General features: G+C 37.1%; 1 protein-coding gene across 1 annotated transcript; it reads right to left on the bottom strand.

Annotated features, from left to right (window-relative positions):
• Positions 1–8,308: 8,308 nt before the first annotated feature.
• Positions 8,309–9,491, bottom strand: LOC142162633 (uncharacterized). The gene has a single exon (XM_075218928.1). The coding sequence runs from the start codon at positions 9,349–9,351 to the stop codon at positions 8,845–8,847; it is 507 nt and encodes a 168-aa protein (XP_075075029.1). The 5' UTR covers positions 9,352–9,491; the 3' UTR covers positions 8,309–8,844.
• Between the last annotated feature and the right edge of the window lie 8,287 nt (positions 9,492–17,778).

The raw sequence follows: 17,778 nt of genomic DNA, 5'->3' as shown, positions 1-17,778 counted from the left end.
TGATGAAATTGAAAACACTCCTGCTCGAACCTCCACCACTGAGCCTGTTTTGATTCATTCTGACGAGGACGCCGAACCAAGAGATAATAAGGAGTCAATTCAGCATCTTTTTGACAGTGGTTTCGGGAGTGGCGAGCTCGACCCTGTTTTTGATGAAGCTCCTCTTTCCTCATTTGTTCCTATTTCCTCCATTCCTCTGCCAACCGTAAGTATTTCTTTACCAGTTTTGACGACTTCCGTTCTTTTGCCAGTTTCTACCGCTCCTATATCCGTTCCCTTGGCTGTTTCTACCGCACCTGCTTCCGCTCCTGCGTTGGTTTCTACATCTTTTCCTTCCATTCCTTCCACTGCTCCTCTTCCCTCTGTTCATCATACAGAGACAGGTTCTAGCAGTGGAAGTATGACTATGAGAAGTGTTACTTTGGAGGTTCCTGCCAATCATAGCCTCTTGAGGAAGACCGGCAGAGCCGATGTTTGGCTCGAACCTCTAATTGGAGATATCGAGAAGAAGAAGATGGAGAGCCATAGCTGCTTAACTCTGATGAATGACGTAGTTCATTCTACTTTGAAGGTATTTTTACCAACAAGTTTTTTTTTAATTATCTTCAATCTCTCATTTCTATGAGTTATCTCTGTAGGCTAACCTTATTGGCACGGAATTAATGGGAAGAATTTCCCTATTGGAAAGAAAAGCCCGTGAGTCTGAAAAGACTGTCCACGTGGCTGAAGAAATAGCTAGGGAAGCCCATCTTGAAGCTACCAATTGGAAAGAGCAGTTCGAAAATGCTCAAGGGACCATAGAGGAGTTGCAAGAAAATAAAAATTTCTTGGAGCAGCAAAACCGTGGTTTAGCTTCTGAACTGGCAACTGCCAAAGCCTCTTCAAGCCAATTGAAAAGAGACAAAGAGCTTTTGGAATGCTCTTTGTCAGAACAATTATCCAGGGCTAGTGAACAAGTTAGGGAGCTGAAGGCACTTTTGACTAGGAAGGAAGAATATGCAGGAAAGTTAGTGCAAAGCTTGACTCAAGCTCAGGCTGACTTACAGACTTCTTCTGACGAGATTCATGCCTTGAAGAGTTCGCATGCTTCTCTTGAAGCTTCCCTTGATTCCCATTTAGCTGAATATCAAATCTTAAAAAACGATCTTGCTATGTGGGAAAAGGAATATGGACTTCTAGAGGAAAATTTTAACATAGAGGTGAGTTGGGCTTTCCTGAAATCTTATCGTGATGCTTTGACAGAAGCTGCTCAAGAAGGTTTTGACTTGCAGTCTGAACTGGCCAAAGTCGTAGATACCATCGAGAAAAGCCAACAGTCTACTAATACTCCTTCTCCTGCACTTGAAGTTCCTGGAACAGAAGAACTTTTAAATGAAGAAGTGAATACTGCAACAATTGGGATTACAATTCCTGCTTCAGCTGAAACCGTTCATGTTGCCGCTTCTTCAGAAGTTGCCACCGTGCCTGTGGCTGAAAGTGAAATTAATATTGCAACTTCGGATGTGCTAACCCCTTCAATTGGATGATGGTTTTATCCCTTAGTTTTTAAGGGATTTTTTGGTGAAAGTCCCCAGTTATCATAATGGGGCACTTGTATAAACCTTTATTGACTAAGTTTCTACTTAATCTTTTTAATTATATTAAGAAGTTTCGTTAGTACTTCAATGTGTTCTATTCTTGCCTTTTTCTTACTTATTTAGGACTTATAGAGTAGTTTAGTATTTTTATCCTTTGAAAATGCTTTATGATTCTTCTCATGACTTATTAACATGAGGCTTATAAAAGAGGGCCCTTTTATTTTATCGACACTTAATGAATAAGACGTCTCAACTTCATAATGGTGTTATAATACGATGAAAGAAATAGGAAAACACACGTTTTGTATGAAACAACTTTGCCAAGTTTTTATTCATAAACTTTTAACAAGTGTTTGACTGTTACATGTATTACAATACATCTACAACTTTCTCGTAACTGTTTTTCTTGTAACAGATTTGTAAATAACATAAAATAAACAAGGTTTTTCTTCATAACCTGTTTCAGTACATAGTCATGACCCTATCTTTACATATTAAGAAGGGTTTGAGAGGTGACTTTGTTTATGAGTTTGAGAGATGACTCTGTTGTTCTCATGAATGCTGAAGACTTCGTAACTTTTTCTCAACACTTGCTTCTTTGTGGCCGATTTTTGTTCGATACTCGTATCTGTTTCTCTACACATATTTGTGTATAATATGTAGTCCCCAAAGTGTTTGAGCGGTGAAGTATGAAGCCTCGAGCACTTGTTTATTTCTTTTACTTTGGCCCTTTTCCTGAAACAGAAAGATATACGGGACTCGACGGTGCGATTATAGATGAAGACTGCCTAACTCGTGTGTATTTCCATCAGATTAATTGTAACCCTGGGCTAGGAATTTAAGAATACTCCATTTTGCCTTGCAGGTTGTGACTCATCATTTGGCACGAGTTAGGATATTTTGCCTAGCATCTAAAATCGTTAGTAAAATATTAATAAACCAAGAGAGAAATTTTAACATGATGATACCTGACCGTAGGTACTTTCTTAAAAGTAATATCTTTTTAAGTGGACAGCATTCCAATGTGAGGGTAAAACTTTACCATCCATTGTTTCCAACTGGTATGCTCCTTTTCCCGCAATGCCACGGACTTTGTATGGTCCTTCCCATGTTGGACTTAGCTTTCCTGAGTTAGCAGCTTTTGCAGATTGGAACACCTTTTTAAGCACGAAGTCCCCAATTTTGAAAAATCTGAGGCGTGCTTTCTTATTGTAATATCGTTCTATTACTTGTTTTTGTGCTTCCATCCTTATCAAAGCAGCTTCTCTTCTTCCTTCAAGTAAAGCTAGGCTAACCCGCATCTCTTCATTATTAGATTCCTCCGTTGCCTGATCGTATCGTGTGCTTGGCTCACCTATTTCAACTGGAATTAAGGCTTCCGTACCATAAACCATCGAAAATGGTGTTTCTCCAGTGCCTGTTTTGGTCGTTGTACGATAAGCCCATAGTACTCCAGGTAACACCTCAGGCCAATTACCTTTTGAATCTTGTAACCTTTTTTTCAAGTTATTGATAATAACTTTGTTAGTTGATTCTGCTTGTCCATTCCCCACTGGATGATATGGCGTAGACGTTATTCTTTTGATCTGCCAACTTCGAAGAAATTCTGTAACTTGTGCTCCAATGAATTGTGGTCCATTGTCACACACGATCTCCTTTGGTACTCCAAAGCGGCATATTATATTTCGCCATATGAAGTCTTTAACTTCTTTTTCTCGTACCTGTTTAAATGCCCCTGCTTCTACCCATTTAGTGAAATAATCTGTAAGTACAAGTAGAAATTTTACATTTTGCTTGTGGAAGTGGACCTACGATATCCATTCCCTATTTCATAAAGGGCCATGGGGCTAAAACAGGATGTAGTAACTCAGCTGGTCTGTGCATATTATTGCCGTACCTTTGACATTTATCACATTTGGACACGAAACTGGTTGCCTCTTCTTCCATCTTAGGCCAATAATATCCTGTGTGAATTAACGTTCTTACCAGTGACCGTCCTCCTGCGTGATTCCCACAATGTCCTTCATGTACTTCTTTCATGACATATTCGGTTTGAGAGGGTCCGAGACACCGTGCTAGTGGTCCGCCGAACATCTTTCGATAAAGATTTCCTTGATATAAACAATATCGTGCAGCTTTTTTGTGAAGCGCGTAAGCCTTTCCTTTGTCATTAGGCACGGTTCCGTGCTGTAAAAAGGCAACAATTTCATTTCTCCAATCCCATGTTAGATGATTAAAATTTACCTCGTTTTTATCAGATTCAAGAACGGAATGAAATAGATGTATGACTGAAGCATCTGTATTGTTTGCCACGTCTGTTGCGGATGCAAGGTTTGCTAAAGCATCTGCCTCTACATTCTCATCTCTTGGGATCTGCACTACTTTCCAAGTTTGTAATTGCTTTATTAACTCCCGTACCTTTGCAAGGTATTCTTGCATTCATGACTCTCTGGCTGTATAAGTCCCCAGCATCTGATTAACCACGAGTTGAGAATCACTCTTGATTATAATCTGTGTTATGCCGAGTTCTCGTGCCAATTCTAAACCTGCAATTACAGCCTCATACTCTGCTTCATTGTTAGTTATAGAATGACATTTTATAGCCTGTCTAATGGTCTCACCCGCAGGTGGTACGAGGACTATTCCTAGGCCTGCCCCTTTTACATTAGATGAACCGTCAGTGAATAAAACCCAAGTCCCCGGGTTCGCACCATTAAAAACTAGTAATTCTTTTTCTGCTTCTAAATGCATCCCCTGGCTAAAATCAGCCACGAAATCAGCTAGTACTTGAGACTTTATAGCGGTCCTGGGTTGATAAATAACTTCATACTCACTTAGTTCTATAGCCCATTTTGCTAATCTTCCTGAAAGTTCGTGTTTATGCAAAATATTTCGAAGCGGAAAAGCAGTAACTACAACAATGGGATGACATTGAAAATAAGGTCTTAACTTTCTAGATGTCATGATCAAAGCTAATGCTAATTTTTCTAGCTGTAGGTATCGTGTCTCAGCTTCCAATAAGGACTTACTTACATAATAAATAGGAGATTGTTTACCTTGGTCCTCGCGGACTAAAACAACACTTACTGCGACTTCAGATACGGCCAGATAAATGAGAAGTTTTTCCCCTACCTTCGGTTTTGCCAACAACGGTGGTTTTGACAAATAAGCTTTCAAATTTCTAAGGGCTTGTTGACAATCTTCATTCCATTCAAAATGATCTTGCTTTTTAAGTGCAGAGAAAAACTTAAAACACCTTTCCGAGGATTTGGAAATAAATCTCCCCAAAGCTGCAATTCTTCCCGTTAATCTTTGTACTTCCTTTTTATTAGTAAGTATATCCGGGATTTCTTCTATTGCTTTGATCTGAGAAGGATTCACTTCAATACCATGATTAGAAACAAGAAAACCCAAAAACTTACCTGATGCAACTCCAAATGCACATTTTTCTGGGTTGAGTGTCATATTAAATTTTCGCAAAATTTCAAAAGTAACAGATAGATGAGAAATATGATCATGAGATTGCTGAGTTTTGATGAGCATATCGTCTATATATACCTCCATTGTTTTCCCTAAATGTTCTTGGAACATTTTGGTGACCAACCTTTGATAGGTTGCCCCAACATATTTGAGGTCAAAGGGCATTACTTTATAACAGTAAGTCCCCCTATCTGTGATGAAAGAAGTTTTTTCTTCATCACCAAGATCCATTTTAATTTGATTATATCCTGAGTATGCATCTAAAAAACTTAAAAGTTCATGACCTGCGGTTACATCAATTAGTTGGTCTATATGCGGTAAGGGAAAGGAATCTTTTGGACAGGCTTTATTTAAATCGGTATAATCTATACAAACACGCCACTTACCATTTTTCTTGGGTACGACCACCGTATTAGCTAACCAAGTAGGATATTTTACCTCACGGATTGATCCGATTTTTAATAATTTTTGGACTTCATCCTGAATTACCTGGTTCTTGAAAGCACCTTGTTCCCGTTTCTTTTGCTTTATTGGTGTGAAAGAAGGGTCCTCATTGAGTTTGTGAGTCATCACATTTGGTGGTATCCCTGTCATGTCAGCGTGGGACCAAGCAAAGAAGTCTAAGTTAGCTTTTAAAAATTTGATTATCATACCTCACATGTTCGTGCTTAAATTGGCCCCGACATAAACCTTCCGTTCAGGCCATTGATCAAATAACATCACTGCCTCAAGCTCTTCAATTGTCGTTTTGATGCTTTCATTTTCTTCAGGTTCTTGAATTGTGTCAGGTCTTGAGTCCAAATCCGTCTTTTCCTGTTCAGTTGAAGTTTGATCTTTTTTACCTTCAACTGTTTCCTGTAATTGCTACTTTTCTTTATTTTCGGCGCTCGTACTTGTTACAGCGTTGACACTTTTAGCCATCTGCTGAGCCCCACGAATTTGGCAAATTCCCCATGGTGATGGGAATTTAATAACCTGATGTAGAGTTGATGGGACAGCGTCCATATCGTGTATACATGGTCTCCTCATGATCATATTGTAGGCCATTTCCATATCAACTACCTGAAATTTAGTTTCCTTCACAACACCCATAGCAAAAGTTGTTAGAAATACCTCACCTTTTGTTACTACACTTGAATTGTCAAAGCCTGACAAGGTGTGCGCCTTGGGTATCATTTTGTCTTCAGCTTGCATTTCTCGTAGTACCCTTAGTAATATAATATTTACAGAACTCCCTGGATCAGTCAAAACTCGTTTTACATTAGTATCATGTACAAGTAAAGATATTACCAGTGCGTCATTATGTGGAATTGTCACTCCTTCGGTATCTGCGTCATCGAACGAAATACTTTCATTTTCAAGGACCTGCTGCACCCGTTTCCCGTGTGTAATTGTTACCTTAGAAACCTTGTTGGAGGCTGTGTAGGTTACGCCGTGAATGTCCTCTCCCCCGCTTATGACATTCACTGTCCTCTTGGGTGAAGGAGGTTGTGGTGGCTCTTGTCTGTTTTTCATATAAGCTTGTTTTCCTTTCTCACTAAATAACTCAGTGAGGTACCCTTGCTTCAATAAATGATCCACTTCATTCTGCAGGAATCTACATTCTGAAGTTTTGTGCCCGTGATCGTTGTGAAATTCGCACCAATGATCCGGATTTCGTCTACTTGGATTTGACCGCATCTCTTTTGGCCACCGTACCTTATCTCCCATGCTTCTTAAAACAGCTACGAGCTCGGAGGTAGAGACATTAAAATTATATCCACTGAATCGTGCCTTTAAACTTCTATCATCATCTCGTGATTCTTGTCTGTTCCGATCATTCCTGAACTTTGAAGAAGAGCCAGAATCCCGGTTCCTCGATTTTTGATCATATTGCTGGCTATCTTGTTTCGACCGTGGGTCCTTTCCTGCGGGTCCCATATATGGATCGTACCTATTTTTACCTGATCTTTTTTCAGTTTCTGACCTTCGGGTACCGCCCCTTTCTTCATGATGGAGCTTAGGTACGGTATCTTCTTCGATTCGCAGCTTCGTGCTATACCTGTTGTAAACATCATTCCATGTGGTTGCAGGAAATTCTCGAAGACTTTCTTTGAGTCGTCTCGTGGCTTCAGAACTTTTGTCATTTAAATTACTTGCAAAAGCTATAGCAGCCCAATTGTCAGGCACACGAGGTAGAGTCATTCTTTCACGCTGGAATCTATCAACGAAGTTTCTAAGCAACTCTGAATCCCCTTGTTTGATTTTGAAAATATCTTCCATCCTTTTCTCAACCTTTTGTGCTCCCGAATGTGCTTTAATAAAAGAATCTGCAAGCTCAGCAAAAGAATTAATAGAATTTTCAGATAAAAGAGAATACCAGGTTAATGCACCCTTGGTGAGTGTTTCTCCAAATTTCTTGACCAATACTGATTCAATTTCTTGTTTGGTCAAGTCGTTGCCTTTTACGCCGGTTGTAAATGCAGTCACGTGGGTCTGTAGTACCATCATATTTCGGGATGTCAGGCATTTTGAACTTTTTCGGAATTGGAGGGGAACAACACTAGGCTTCCATGGTTGTTGTGAGTATTTGTCCATGTCTACTCCTTTTATTACAGGTGGAACTCCAGGGATTTGTTCAATACGCTCATTTTGTTCCTTAAGCTGTTTCTGCAAGGTTAGTACTAAATTTTGCAAATACGAATTATTTAAATTACCTGGTCTCCCTTCTTGTGGTTCACTGGGGGTTTCTCCATTTCCAGAATTATCAAGACCAGAACGGGGATTCTCCAATGTATTATTATTAGGAGTTGGTGTAGGTGGCGCAGCAGGCAATCGACTAACAAGTGCCTGAAGAGCTTTGCCGACCTGTGCATCAATTAGCTTTTGCAAAGCTTCAGTTGTAACTCCTTCAAAATGTTCAGATTGCTCTTGTTGATCAGCACGGGATTCAGTAACAGGAGTGCCTTCACGAGATTGACGTGCTGAATTTAGAGGAGAGGGAACCACGTTATCTTGATTTTGATGTATTTGATTCTCATGGTTTCCCAATGTGTTATTACTATTGTTGTCGGCGTTGTTGTTTGACATGGTGACGACAATAGATAAGATATAGCTTAAAAGGAAAGATTATCAGATTCCCGGTAACGGAACCAATTTGTTCAACCAAAAATCTGAGTCTTTGGTCAAAGCTAAAAAAAATTCGGGTTACTGATAATCAGGAGACAAAAATAAAATACTTTTGAGAACGATGGTAAAAACAAATAGATGTGTATTTCAATAAATTCTCAGTAGTATTCCGTGTCCTTACAAATGATGATACTTCTTCCTTTTATAGATAATTCTAGGTAAAGGAATGAAGCCTCAGCTTTAATGATATAATCATGAATAATAAATAACATTAAATAAGCCGTTATACAGTCATTCCTATTAAATACCAATTTTGTAACGTATCAAGTATTTAATAATGAATTTGGACTCCTTTCTGTCATCAGATCTTTGCCTTCAACGCCTTCTAATCCGTTGGCTGTAAATAATTTAAATTGGTACGAGACTCGTATCTATACGTCGTCTCGTGCCTATTTAAATTCTTCTTTTCGTGGTTGTTTCCATCCGTGCCTCTTAGTCAATTGCTGCGCTTTGACCATTTAACTAATCCGCGTGTCATGCCACATCATCTTTAATATAAACTCAGTTTTTTCCCAATACAACAACCACATGCATGAATTCTCAAAAGCGTCAAACATTAAGCAAAAGCAGAAGCTTCTCGTCTCAAATCTCTGTAGAATCTTGAAATGAATTCATCAGCTTACTCATCCACCTGACTGTTACCCTCTCCATCTCTAAGAGGAAACGGCGAATCAGTTACCCTTAATTGCCTCACCGTAGGAGTTCTCCCAAATCCAGGCAAAGCAGGCGACGCCGTTCCACTCTGAATCATCTCCAACGCCTTCAACACGGCCGCGTTCACCATTAAAACGTCGTCGTCAGTTGCAGGTGCATGGTGATGACTGTGCTTACTGCGCTTGTTGAGGTTAAAGGGAAGGTGGAAAGCAGGGCTGTTACTGCAGCTGAATTCGTAGTACTCTTTGGAAGATAAGGTGGAGGAAGGACATTGGTGGCCGTAGGTATTATTATTATTATGGTGGAACATGAGGTTTTGAATGGCGGCTTTGCTAGCAATTTTGCCACGCTTCATTAATAAGCTGAGATCAAACATTAGTTTCCTCTTTGATAACCCTTTCCTCAGCATGAAAAAAGCTACTCGAACTATTTTCCAGAACTTTTTTGCCATTACTGGTACATTTTGATCCATTCTCTCTGTATATAAGTAGTATATATCAGGTGCAGACTTCTTTTTGGTTTGTGGATTTTTGTTTCTTCACTTAAGAAGTAAGGAGAGAGAGTTGGTAGAGATGTGAGTTTATGTGGAAGCAATATATGAGAGGTCTATATATAGGAGCCTTCATATAGAGGAAGAGGATGCAGTGAAGTATTCTATATTAATGTTTATGTTAATGTTAAAGTTAGACACGTTTGGGGGCACGGACCACAGATATTAGGAGTTGTATCAATATTTTATTGGTTCAATTATTAAAGGAAGAGGTGTTGATTTTCTAGATCCAGCTTTAGGAGAAGTCTTTTAAGTCATTGTCACTCGTCAAACAAATTCGCCATTTTTTCCTCTCCTTTCACATGGATTAATTGCAAATTTGAGGCCAATTGGTATTTGGAACTCACTTTACCTTTTCCAGTGCTAAACTATCAGTTAAAAGAAATACAGTATTAATTACCTGAACAAAAACGTTAAAGAGAAATTATTTCCGATGGAAAAACATGACCCAGAAACAGGAGTGTCAATGATTCGATTCGACCGGTTATTTTATAAAATTTGTACCATAGAATTACAATGGAATAGAACTCTCTATTTATAGGGAGAGATTGACTTAGCCACCAAGCAATAAACCGTAGAATCTCTCTAAATATAAACATTCACCTTGAATAGAATTCTATTTATAACACTTCCCCTTGAATGTCTATGCAACAGATAATGTGTCTCGTTAAAACCTTAACTAAATAAAACTCAATGGGAAAAAAATTGTAGAAAAGGAAAAAGAGTACACATATCTAACAATACGCTTTTTGGTTGCCTCGTTAAAAACCTTGCAAGGAAAACCCAATGGGAAAAAACCTTGTAAGGGAAAAAGAGTGCAACGCGCAGTAACTCCCCCTGATAAGAGCATCAATTCACATCTTTAAGTATTTGCATTCCAATCTTGTGCACCATCTTCAAAACGATTTTTGGTAGAGACTTGATAAACAAATCAACCATATTAACTTGAATGAATATATTGCATCTTGAAATCATCATTATTGATAGAGATGTAATGTCTTCATAAACTTCCGTAGAATGGCCTTTTCAATATCTCCATAGAGGTATTCTCGCTATCACATTATCATGCTTATAGTTATAGCAAGATACATATGTGCACAAATTACACTTATCATACGGTACTTCGGGACCAAGAATTGTATATGCTTCAAGCGATTTAAATCCTTCAAGGATTGTCATATAAGTTAAGTCATATAAGCCATATAATAGACTTTAGATGCATATCAAGTTTTTATGTCATGCTAGACATATAAGATATCGGAAACTGATTGCACATACCATTGACTTTATACTTTCAAGTATTTGAACTACATGTCCAAAACTACATGTCTTTCATATTAAACCAATTTTATTTGAATTGTGTATCGTCTATTTGGCCAATATTTGTATCTGTCTCAACAGCCTTAAGATCCCCATCTATACTTAGCGCTATGATAGATGTCATTGACGAACATTTTATATCGGTTCCAATAATTTTTCATAAAGACATAACATAGAGATCTCTTCATTCATATATTCAGGTACCTGAATCTCTCATGAGATTTTATGAAGTGTTATGTCATGTGATCTTCTAGATCACTTGCCTCCTTATTATGATCAGTTTGATCATTTGCTCATCTTCTTTATCAAGAAGTTTTATTTGAAACCGATTTGTCTATATGCTTTAAGCGTACCATAGACTTTGTCCTTCTAGGACTTAATATGAGCATTTGCAATGAGAATATAGTTACTTTCTTTGGGTCAGCAAATGCGTCTAGCATACTTTGCAATATATTGCAGATGAATTATCTTTTATGAACTTCAAGTTCATATTATTGTATTTGAGGATCTAGATATACAAATGATAATCAATTCCAAGTAACCTTTTCTCAAATGTTTATCATGTCTACCCCTCATGTTAGAAAAACTAACTTGCTTCCTCAACTTTGAGAGCCCATCTTTGTGTGACATGGTGCTAATCAAAATATATACTGCACATCAATAATAATAAGATGGAATTATTTGGTTCCTGACTCCGAACCACTTGTGAGGGGAGAATGTAATATACAAACGGATATAGGTAACTTTGTTCTCATAAGCAATAGTTTAGCTATTAAGTGGAGGCACTCAATAAATTATTTTGCTAAACCAACTGTGATGTAAACCAACTTATCAAGATAAACTTTCTTGAATAAAAAATCTAGAAATTATGCTCTAAATCAAATTATTGAGCAAGTTACCTCGCAAACACCATGTTGCAGGTTAATAATAACCGCACATGTAACCATCTCATAGATGCATCTTATGTGGTATACATGGCAAGTGAATGGGCCCATATTCACTTTTGATATTTCCAGCGTTTATGGGATTCAATCCCAATTTTAGTTGGTCTACTAATTAATGAGAACAAGCAACCTAGGAGAATTCGTAAAGAACTTTCTAGTTCTTTAATGTTTACTCATTTGAATTCTCTTTTATTTTTGCACATCATACTTAAATTGATATGACTAAACCAGCTATGCCAACTGGATATCAATAAACTCCAAGCTTATTATGATATGAGTTTTATATCAATAAAGTTCTACTTTATTGTGGCATTCTTTTATTTGTATAGTACAAACTGAAGAATAAAGCGGGTAACTTTTCACATACATATTACCCCGCTACAAGTTGTAGTAATAGAAGATATTAAATCTTTCCTTTATTTATAGTCTAATATAATCAACTGCTTTCGCGTGTACTTTAGAAACTGAATAAGTTTCTTTGAGACTTACTACAACACAATACCTTATTGGTAATCAATTGTGTTTATCCAAAATGGTATAATTGGCTCTTGCAGAGTTCTCAATTAATTTTGTACTACCACATATTCATCAGCATCAATATGGTGAATATCTCTTTTAAAGAGAAAGTTATATCATTATGGTTATGGTCAAAATTATATGCAAGATATGTTTCTTGCATTAATGTTATTCTTTAATAATCGCATTACCAAAATATTTTGGTGTACAATAGGTACGTGACTAATGACCATTCATGCTATAATAATGACATTATTGTTTTATATCATCTCAAACCTCCTTCTAGAGGTGAGTGTGGTATATTCACTACCACTAGCACGTTCATATTCTTCCAAGAATGAATATGTATTCATAAATTAGAATTTGTCATATTCACATCATGAATGGACCATAATTATCTATATGTGCTTTATAAAATCTCATGTCAAATCGATGACAAATATTACTTTCACAAAGTGAATGATTATTTTGAGAATCCTTATTGTTCTCATTACCATAATGATGACGATTATAATTTCGTCTATTACCACGTCCACATCCATTAATACATTCATAGTAATAATTTTGTCTTCTTTCAGACTTATCACATACTGCTATCACATTCTCTAAAGGGAATGAGAATGGAGCAAATTCAATGGGACGAGTTTTTAATTCTTTGCCCACAATGATACATGAATTTGATCATGGCAAGACATAGAAATTTTACCACTTTGGGTGGTTATAATATCTTTCAAACTCTATTAGAGTTGCAATCAAAATTTATCGTCTTTGCTTGTATTTAAAATCAAATTATAGAATGTCAAAAATTTGAAAGAGAAAAGTAAAATACTTACCTTATATCCAGAATTTAATCATGAAGGAAATTCATAGAATAATTGACAATCATTATGCTCAATCTCAAATCTTCTACTCAATTGGCTAGAGTCTCGTACTGATAACATGTTATGAAATAATAAAAGAAAAGTGCTGCAGAGAAAAGTAGAGAGAAGAAAATTCTTATTGATATGAGATGAATAATAATGGAATAGAACCCTCTATTTATAGAGAGAGATTAGCTTAGCCACCAAGCAATAAACCCTAGAATCTCTCTAAATATAGACATTCACCTTAAATAGAATTCTATTTATAACAGACATGACATTTACAGATATATATCAATCCTTAAACGCAAGCAGAAAGGCAACATAAACTTGTTCCTAAAATCGGTAGTCAAAGAGCTGGTTCGGAAAAAATAATAGTACATGTTGGCTTTAATTTTATGCGTACGTGGCGTATTTCTTGCCAGGATACGTGCATTATTGACTTTGTTTTCCTCACATAGTTATAAAGCTATAAATGCTTTAATTATGTACTCCATAAATAAAAGCTATACTTGCTTTAGAAGGCTGCTGAAGGTAGGGAAGCTAAGGTGCACAGAAAAGGAGGCTTTCTGTTGAGTTTATCGTTCGTCTTTTTCATGCCAACACTTACTTACCCAATGTTATCGTTTCCCATTCGAAATAAAGTGGCCAGGGGAGAAACCAGAAATTCTGTTAAAGTTATTCAAGATTTAATATACATACGTAAAAAGTAATTTTTGACCTATATGTACATAACAGAATTTTTTATGTACATAATACAATTTATTTCGCTATATGTGACTAGGTGTCAATTTGTTAAATCTATACTCTATGAATCTAAGTTTTATAACATGCAATTGAATCTAGAATTAAATCTCACGAAATCAAGAAGAAATAATGAAGAGAAGAGGCGAAGAGAAAAGAGAGCATTTTTGCTTTAGTAGAAGAAGAAGAATGATAACTAAATTGTGGAGGGCACTATTCTGTATAACAAAATCACGTGCCCTTCACACCCCTCTAATAATATGACCTTCAAAGTTCTTTTGTCTATACTTAGGTCCCTCAATTAGTTTCTTAACTAACTAACTCTATCTAATGTTCTTGATACCTACCCCTCTGCCCCCCTCCCTGCCCCTCCTCAAACTGGAGAACGGAAAGCATCAAACATTCCCATTTTGAACATCAACATCTGATGCTGAGCTAACTCCAAGGCCCTTGGTCGTCATGTCTGTTATATGTTCTCTTGTAGAGATATAATGAGTGGATATCAATCCATTTTTTATCTTCTCCCTCACAAAATGACAACAATCCCTATATGTTTTGTCCGCTCATGATAGATTGGATTTGCAACTATTTGTAAAGCTGTTTTGCTATCACAAAAAACCTTAACTAGCATCTGTAAGGACACATCAAATTCCTTCAGCAATCCAACTAGCCATACCAATTTTGCACTAACAGCTGACATGCTTCTATACTCTGCTTCTGGAGAACTTCTACTTACTGTCTGGTACTTCTTGGACTTCCAGGAAATCAGTAATTCACCAAGCTTAATAACATAGCCTGTCACTGATCTTCTGGTGTATGGGCAGGATACTCAGTGAGAATCACAATAGGCTGAAATCTCTTCTAATGATCCCTTCTTCAATAATATTCCTTTTCATGGCAACCCTTTTTATATATTTTGCCATTCTCATAGCTGCCTCTAAGTGTGATTGCTTTGGATATTGCATAAATTGACTTAGGACTTGTACTGCAAAGCAGATATTAGGCATGGTTATGATCAAATAGATCAACATCCTAATTAACTTCTGATATCCTCCAATATCTGTCAGCTCCTCATCTCCTTTGAGTCCTACTTGCTTATCATAGTCAATAGTAGTAAAATTTTGATTTTTCTCAAGGGGTGAACTTACAGACTTTGCACCACTGAGTCCCACTGATATAAGCTCTAGTGGATACTTTATTTGATTTGTTAGTATTCCTTTGTGTGATCTCATGATTTCAATTCCCAAAAAATACCTTAGTTCTCCCAAGTCTTTGAGTTTGAAAGACTTATGTAATGTCCTTTTAACTCCATCTATCATATCACTGCTACTCCCAGTAATCATCAAGTCATCCACATATACTAAGATGATCACCAAGTCTGTTCCAGACTTCTTTCTGAACAAAGACTGATCATAGGCACTTTGCATGTATCATGCCTTAGTAAGAGCAGTAGTCAGCTTTATATTCCGCTGCGTTGATGCCTGCTTGAGTCCATAAAGAGACTTAAGTAACTTGCAAACTTGAGACTCCCCATGCTTATGGAATCCTTGTATACCTCCTCATAAAGATCACCCTGCAGAAATGCATTGTTTACATTCATTTGGAATAATTTCTAACCTTTAGAGGCTGCAAGGCTAATAACAGTCCTCATTGTGACCATTTTTGCAATAGAGGAAAAGGTCTCATGGTAGTCAAGACCTTCCTGTTTTGTATAGCCCTTAGCCACTACGCGTGCCTTGAACCTGTCAACCTCACCATTTACCTTGTATTAGATTTTGTACACCCACTTTGAGCCAATTGCTTTCTTCCTGGTGGCAACTATACTATCTCCCAAGTTTTGTTGCTTCAAGTGCCTGAATTTCTTCTTGCATAGCGTTAATTCATTTCTCATCTGTAGAGGCTTCATAAAAAGTCTTTAGTTCTGTGAGGGCAGAGAAACTGGTGAGGTATGCTTGGCAGTGTTCTGGAAAATGTATGTAGTTGACATAATTGGAGTTGGATAGGCAATGTGTCCTGATGGCTTCCAGCCAGTAACATAGTCTTTGAGCCAAATTACTGGTTTTGTGCCTCTGGTGGATTTCCTAAGAGTAGGAGCTTCTACATTGTTAACAAGTTCAAATAACTACAATTGTTGAGTTGCTGCTTGTTGCTCTTGCAAATCTGCTTCAGTTTTCTTCATAATGGCTAGAGGTTCAGTTACAACATCTTCTGATGCATTTGGAATATCTATATTTACTCTTGCTGACTCATCCGGATCTGCATCTAATGATTCTATTAATGTGTGGCTTGGTTGAGGGAGAGTAGCAGGGATTTCCTCTTCCTCCAAAACTTCCATTTCTTAAGTCTTCCTGAGTTGCAACAGGAATATCATCACCATATATTCTTAGTGCATTAGGGTTCATGTCTACTGGTGCAAGAATGAACAAATCCTCTTGACAAGCTTCTTCACCTTAAAAAGGAAAAACATCTTCTCTAAAGGTTACATCCTTACTGAAAAAGAAAATGTTAGATTCCAAATCAAATAGTTTGTACCCTTTTTGTGTCTCTGAATATGCTATCATTACTGCCCTTCTTGCTCTAGGAGCAAACTTATCTCCTCTAGGTAGGGTACTAGCATAACATAAATAACCACACACCCTCAAATGATCTATACTTGGTTGTTTACCATATAACAATTCATAAGGAGATATTTTATTTAAGACCAGTGTGGGTATCTTGTTGATTAGGTATACTGTTGTTCTAACACATTCTCCCCAGAATCTAATTGGCATATTACTTTGAATCTTGAGAGCTCTAGCCATATCCAAGATATGCATATGTTTTCTTTCCACTACTCTATTCTGTTGCGGAGTATATGGATAACTGCTTTGACGAACAATCCCAAGTGAATTGAACAACTTACTATACTGATTGTTGAAAAACTCTGTGCCATTGTCTGTTCTCAATGTCTTAACCATTACACCAAACTGGGTTTTTACCGAGGAAAGGAAATTTTCAATACAACAAGAACTTTATATTTTGATTTCAGCAAACAAGTCCAGGTATATCTACTATAGTCATCAACCAAAGTGATAAAATATTATTTTCTATCATAGGTTGCTACCTTGTAAGGACCTCATACATCAACATGCATTAATTGAAACACACAATTTGAACTACTATTACTTATAGAAAATTCCAGACTACTTTATTTAGCTAAAGGGAAAATCTAACAGTCCTTTTGCATCTCTAGCTTCACTTTGTTCTTCAAATCCGGCAAGTGTTGTATAGCATGTGTAGAGGCATGTCCGAGACTTTGATGCCATAGTGTGGTTATTATCCCTTCTTTGTGAAATGAACCAGTAGCAACAACATCTCCTCTACCAAGTATATAAAGTCCACTATCTTCTTTACCAATTCCCAGCACCCTGCCACTGTATAGTCCCTGAAATACACAAAAATCAAGGAAAAAACATGCAGACCAACATAGATCCTTAGTCAGCTTGGACACTGAGAGCAAGTTGAACTTAAAGTTTGGCACATACAAAACATTCATAATTTTCTGGTTCTCTAAGATTGTAGCATCTCCAGCATGTGTGATTTCAGATCTATCTCCTGTAGGTGTTTGCACTCTATAACTACTTTGTCCCTCTATAGGTCTAATGGAATCCAATACATTTTTGCAAAATGTTATGCGGTGTGATGCACCTGAGTTTATTATCCAATCATATACACATATATTGGATACACTAGACATCAATGACATAATACCTGCCATGTTTGAAGATCCTGATAACTATGATGGTCCTGTACTCCTTTCTTCTAGTGAAGTTTTCTCCAACAGGTTTACCAACTATTTGTACTATTTTGCTATGAGATAGTTTCCTTGTGGCTGATTTCTGGTTTAAATACCTACATTTGTGTTGCATTATTAGCAAAAGATTTATATGTACCTAGTTGCCCTTTCTTCTTGCTTTTGAAATCTG

The sequence above is a fragment of the Nicotiana tabacum genome, chromosome 8, assembly GCF_000715075.1.
Source record: "Nicotiana tabacum cultivar K326 chromosome 8, ASM71507v2, whole genome shotgun sequence".
Lineage (NCBI taxonomy): Eukaryota > Viridiplantae > Streptophyta > Magnoliopsida > Solanales > Solanaceae > Nicotiana > Nicotiana tabacum.
Note: the sequence above shows the minus strand (reverse complement) of the source record. Positions and strands in the feature narration are given on the sequence as shown.

Excerpts from the sequence above, each read along its gene's own strand:
- LOC142162633 (XM_075218928.1), bottom strand. The coding sequence starts at position 9,351 with ATGGATCAAAATGTACCAGTAATGGCAAAAAAGTTCTGGAAAATAGTT.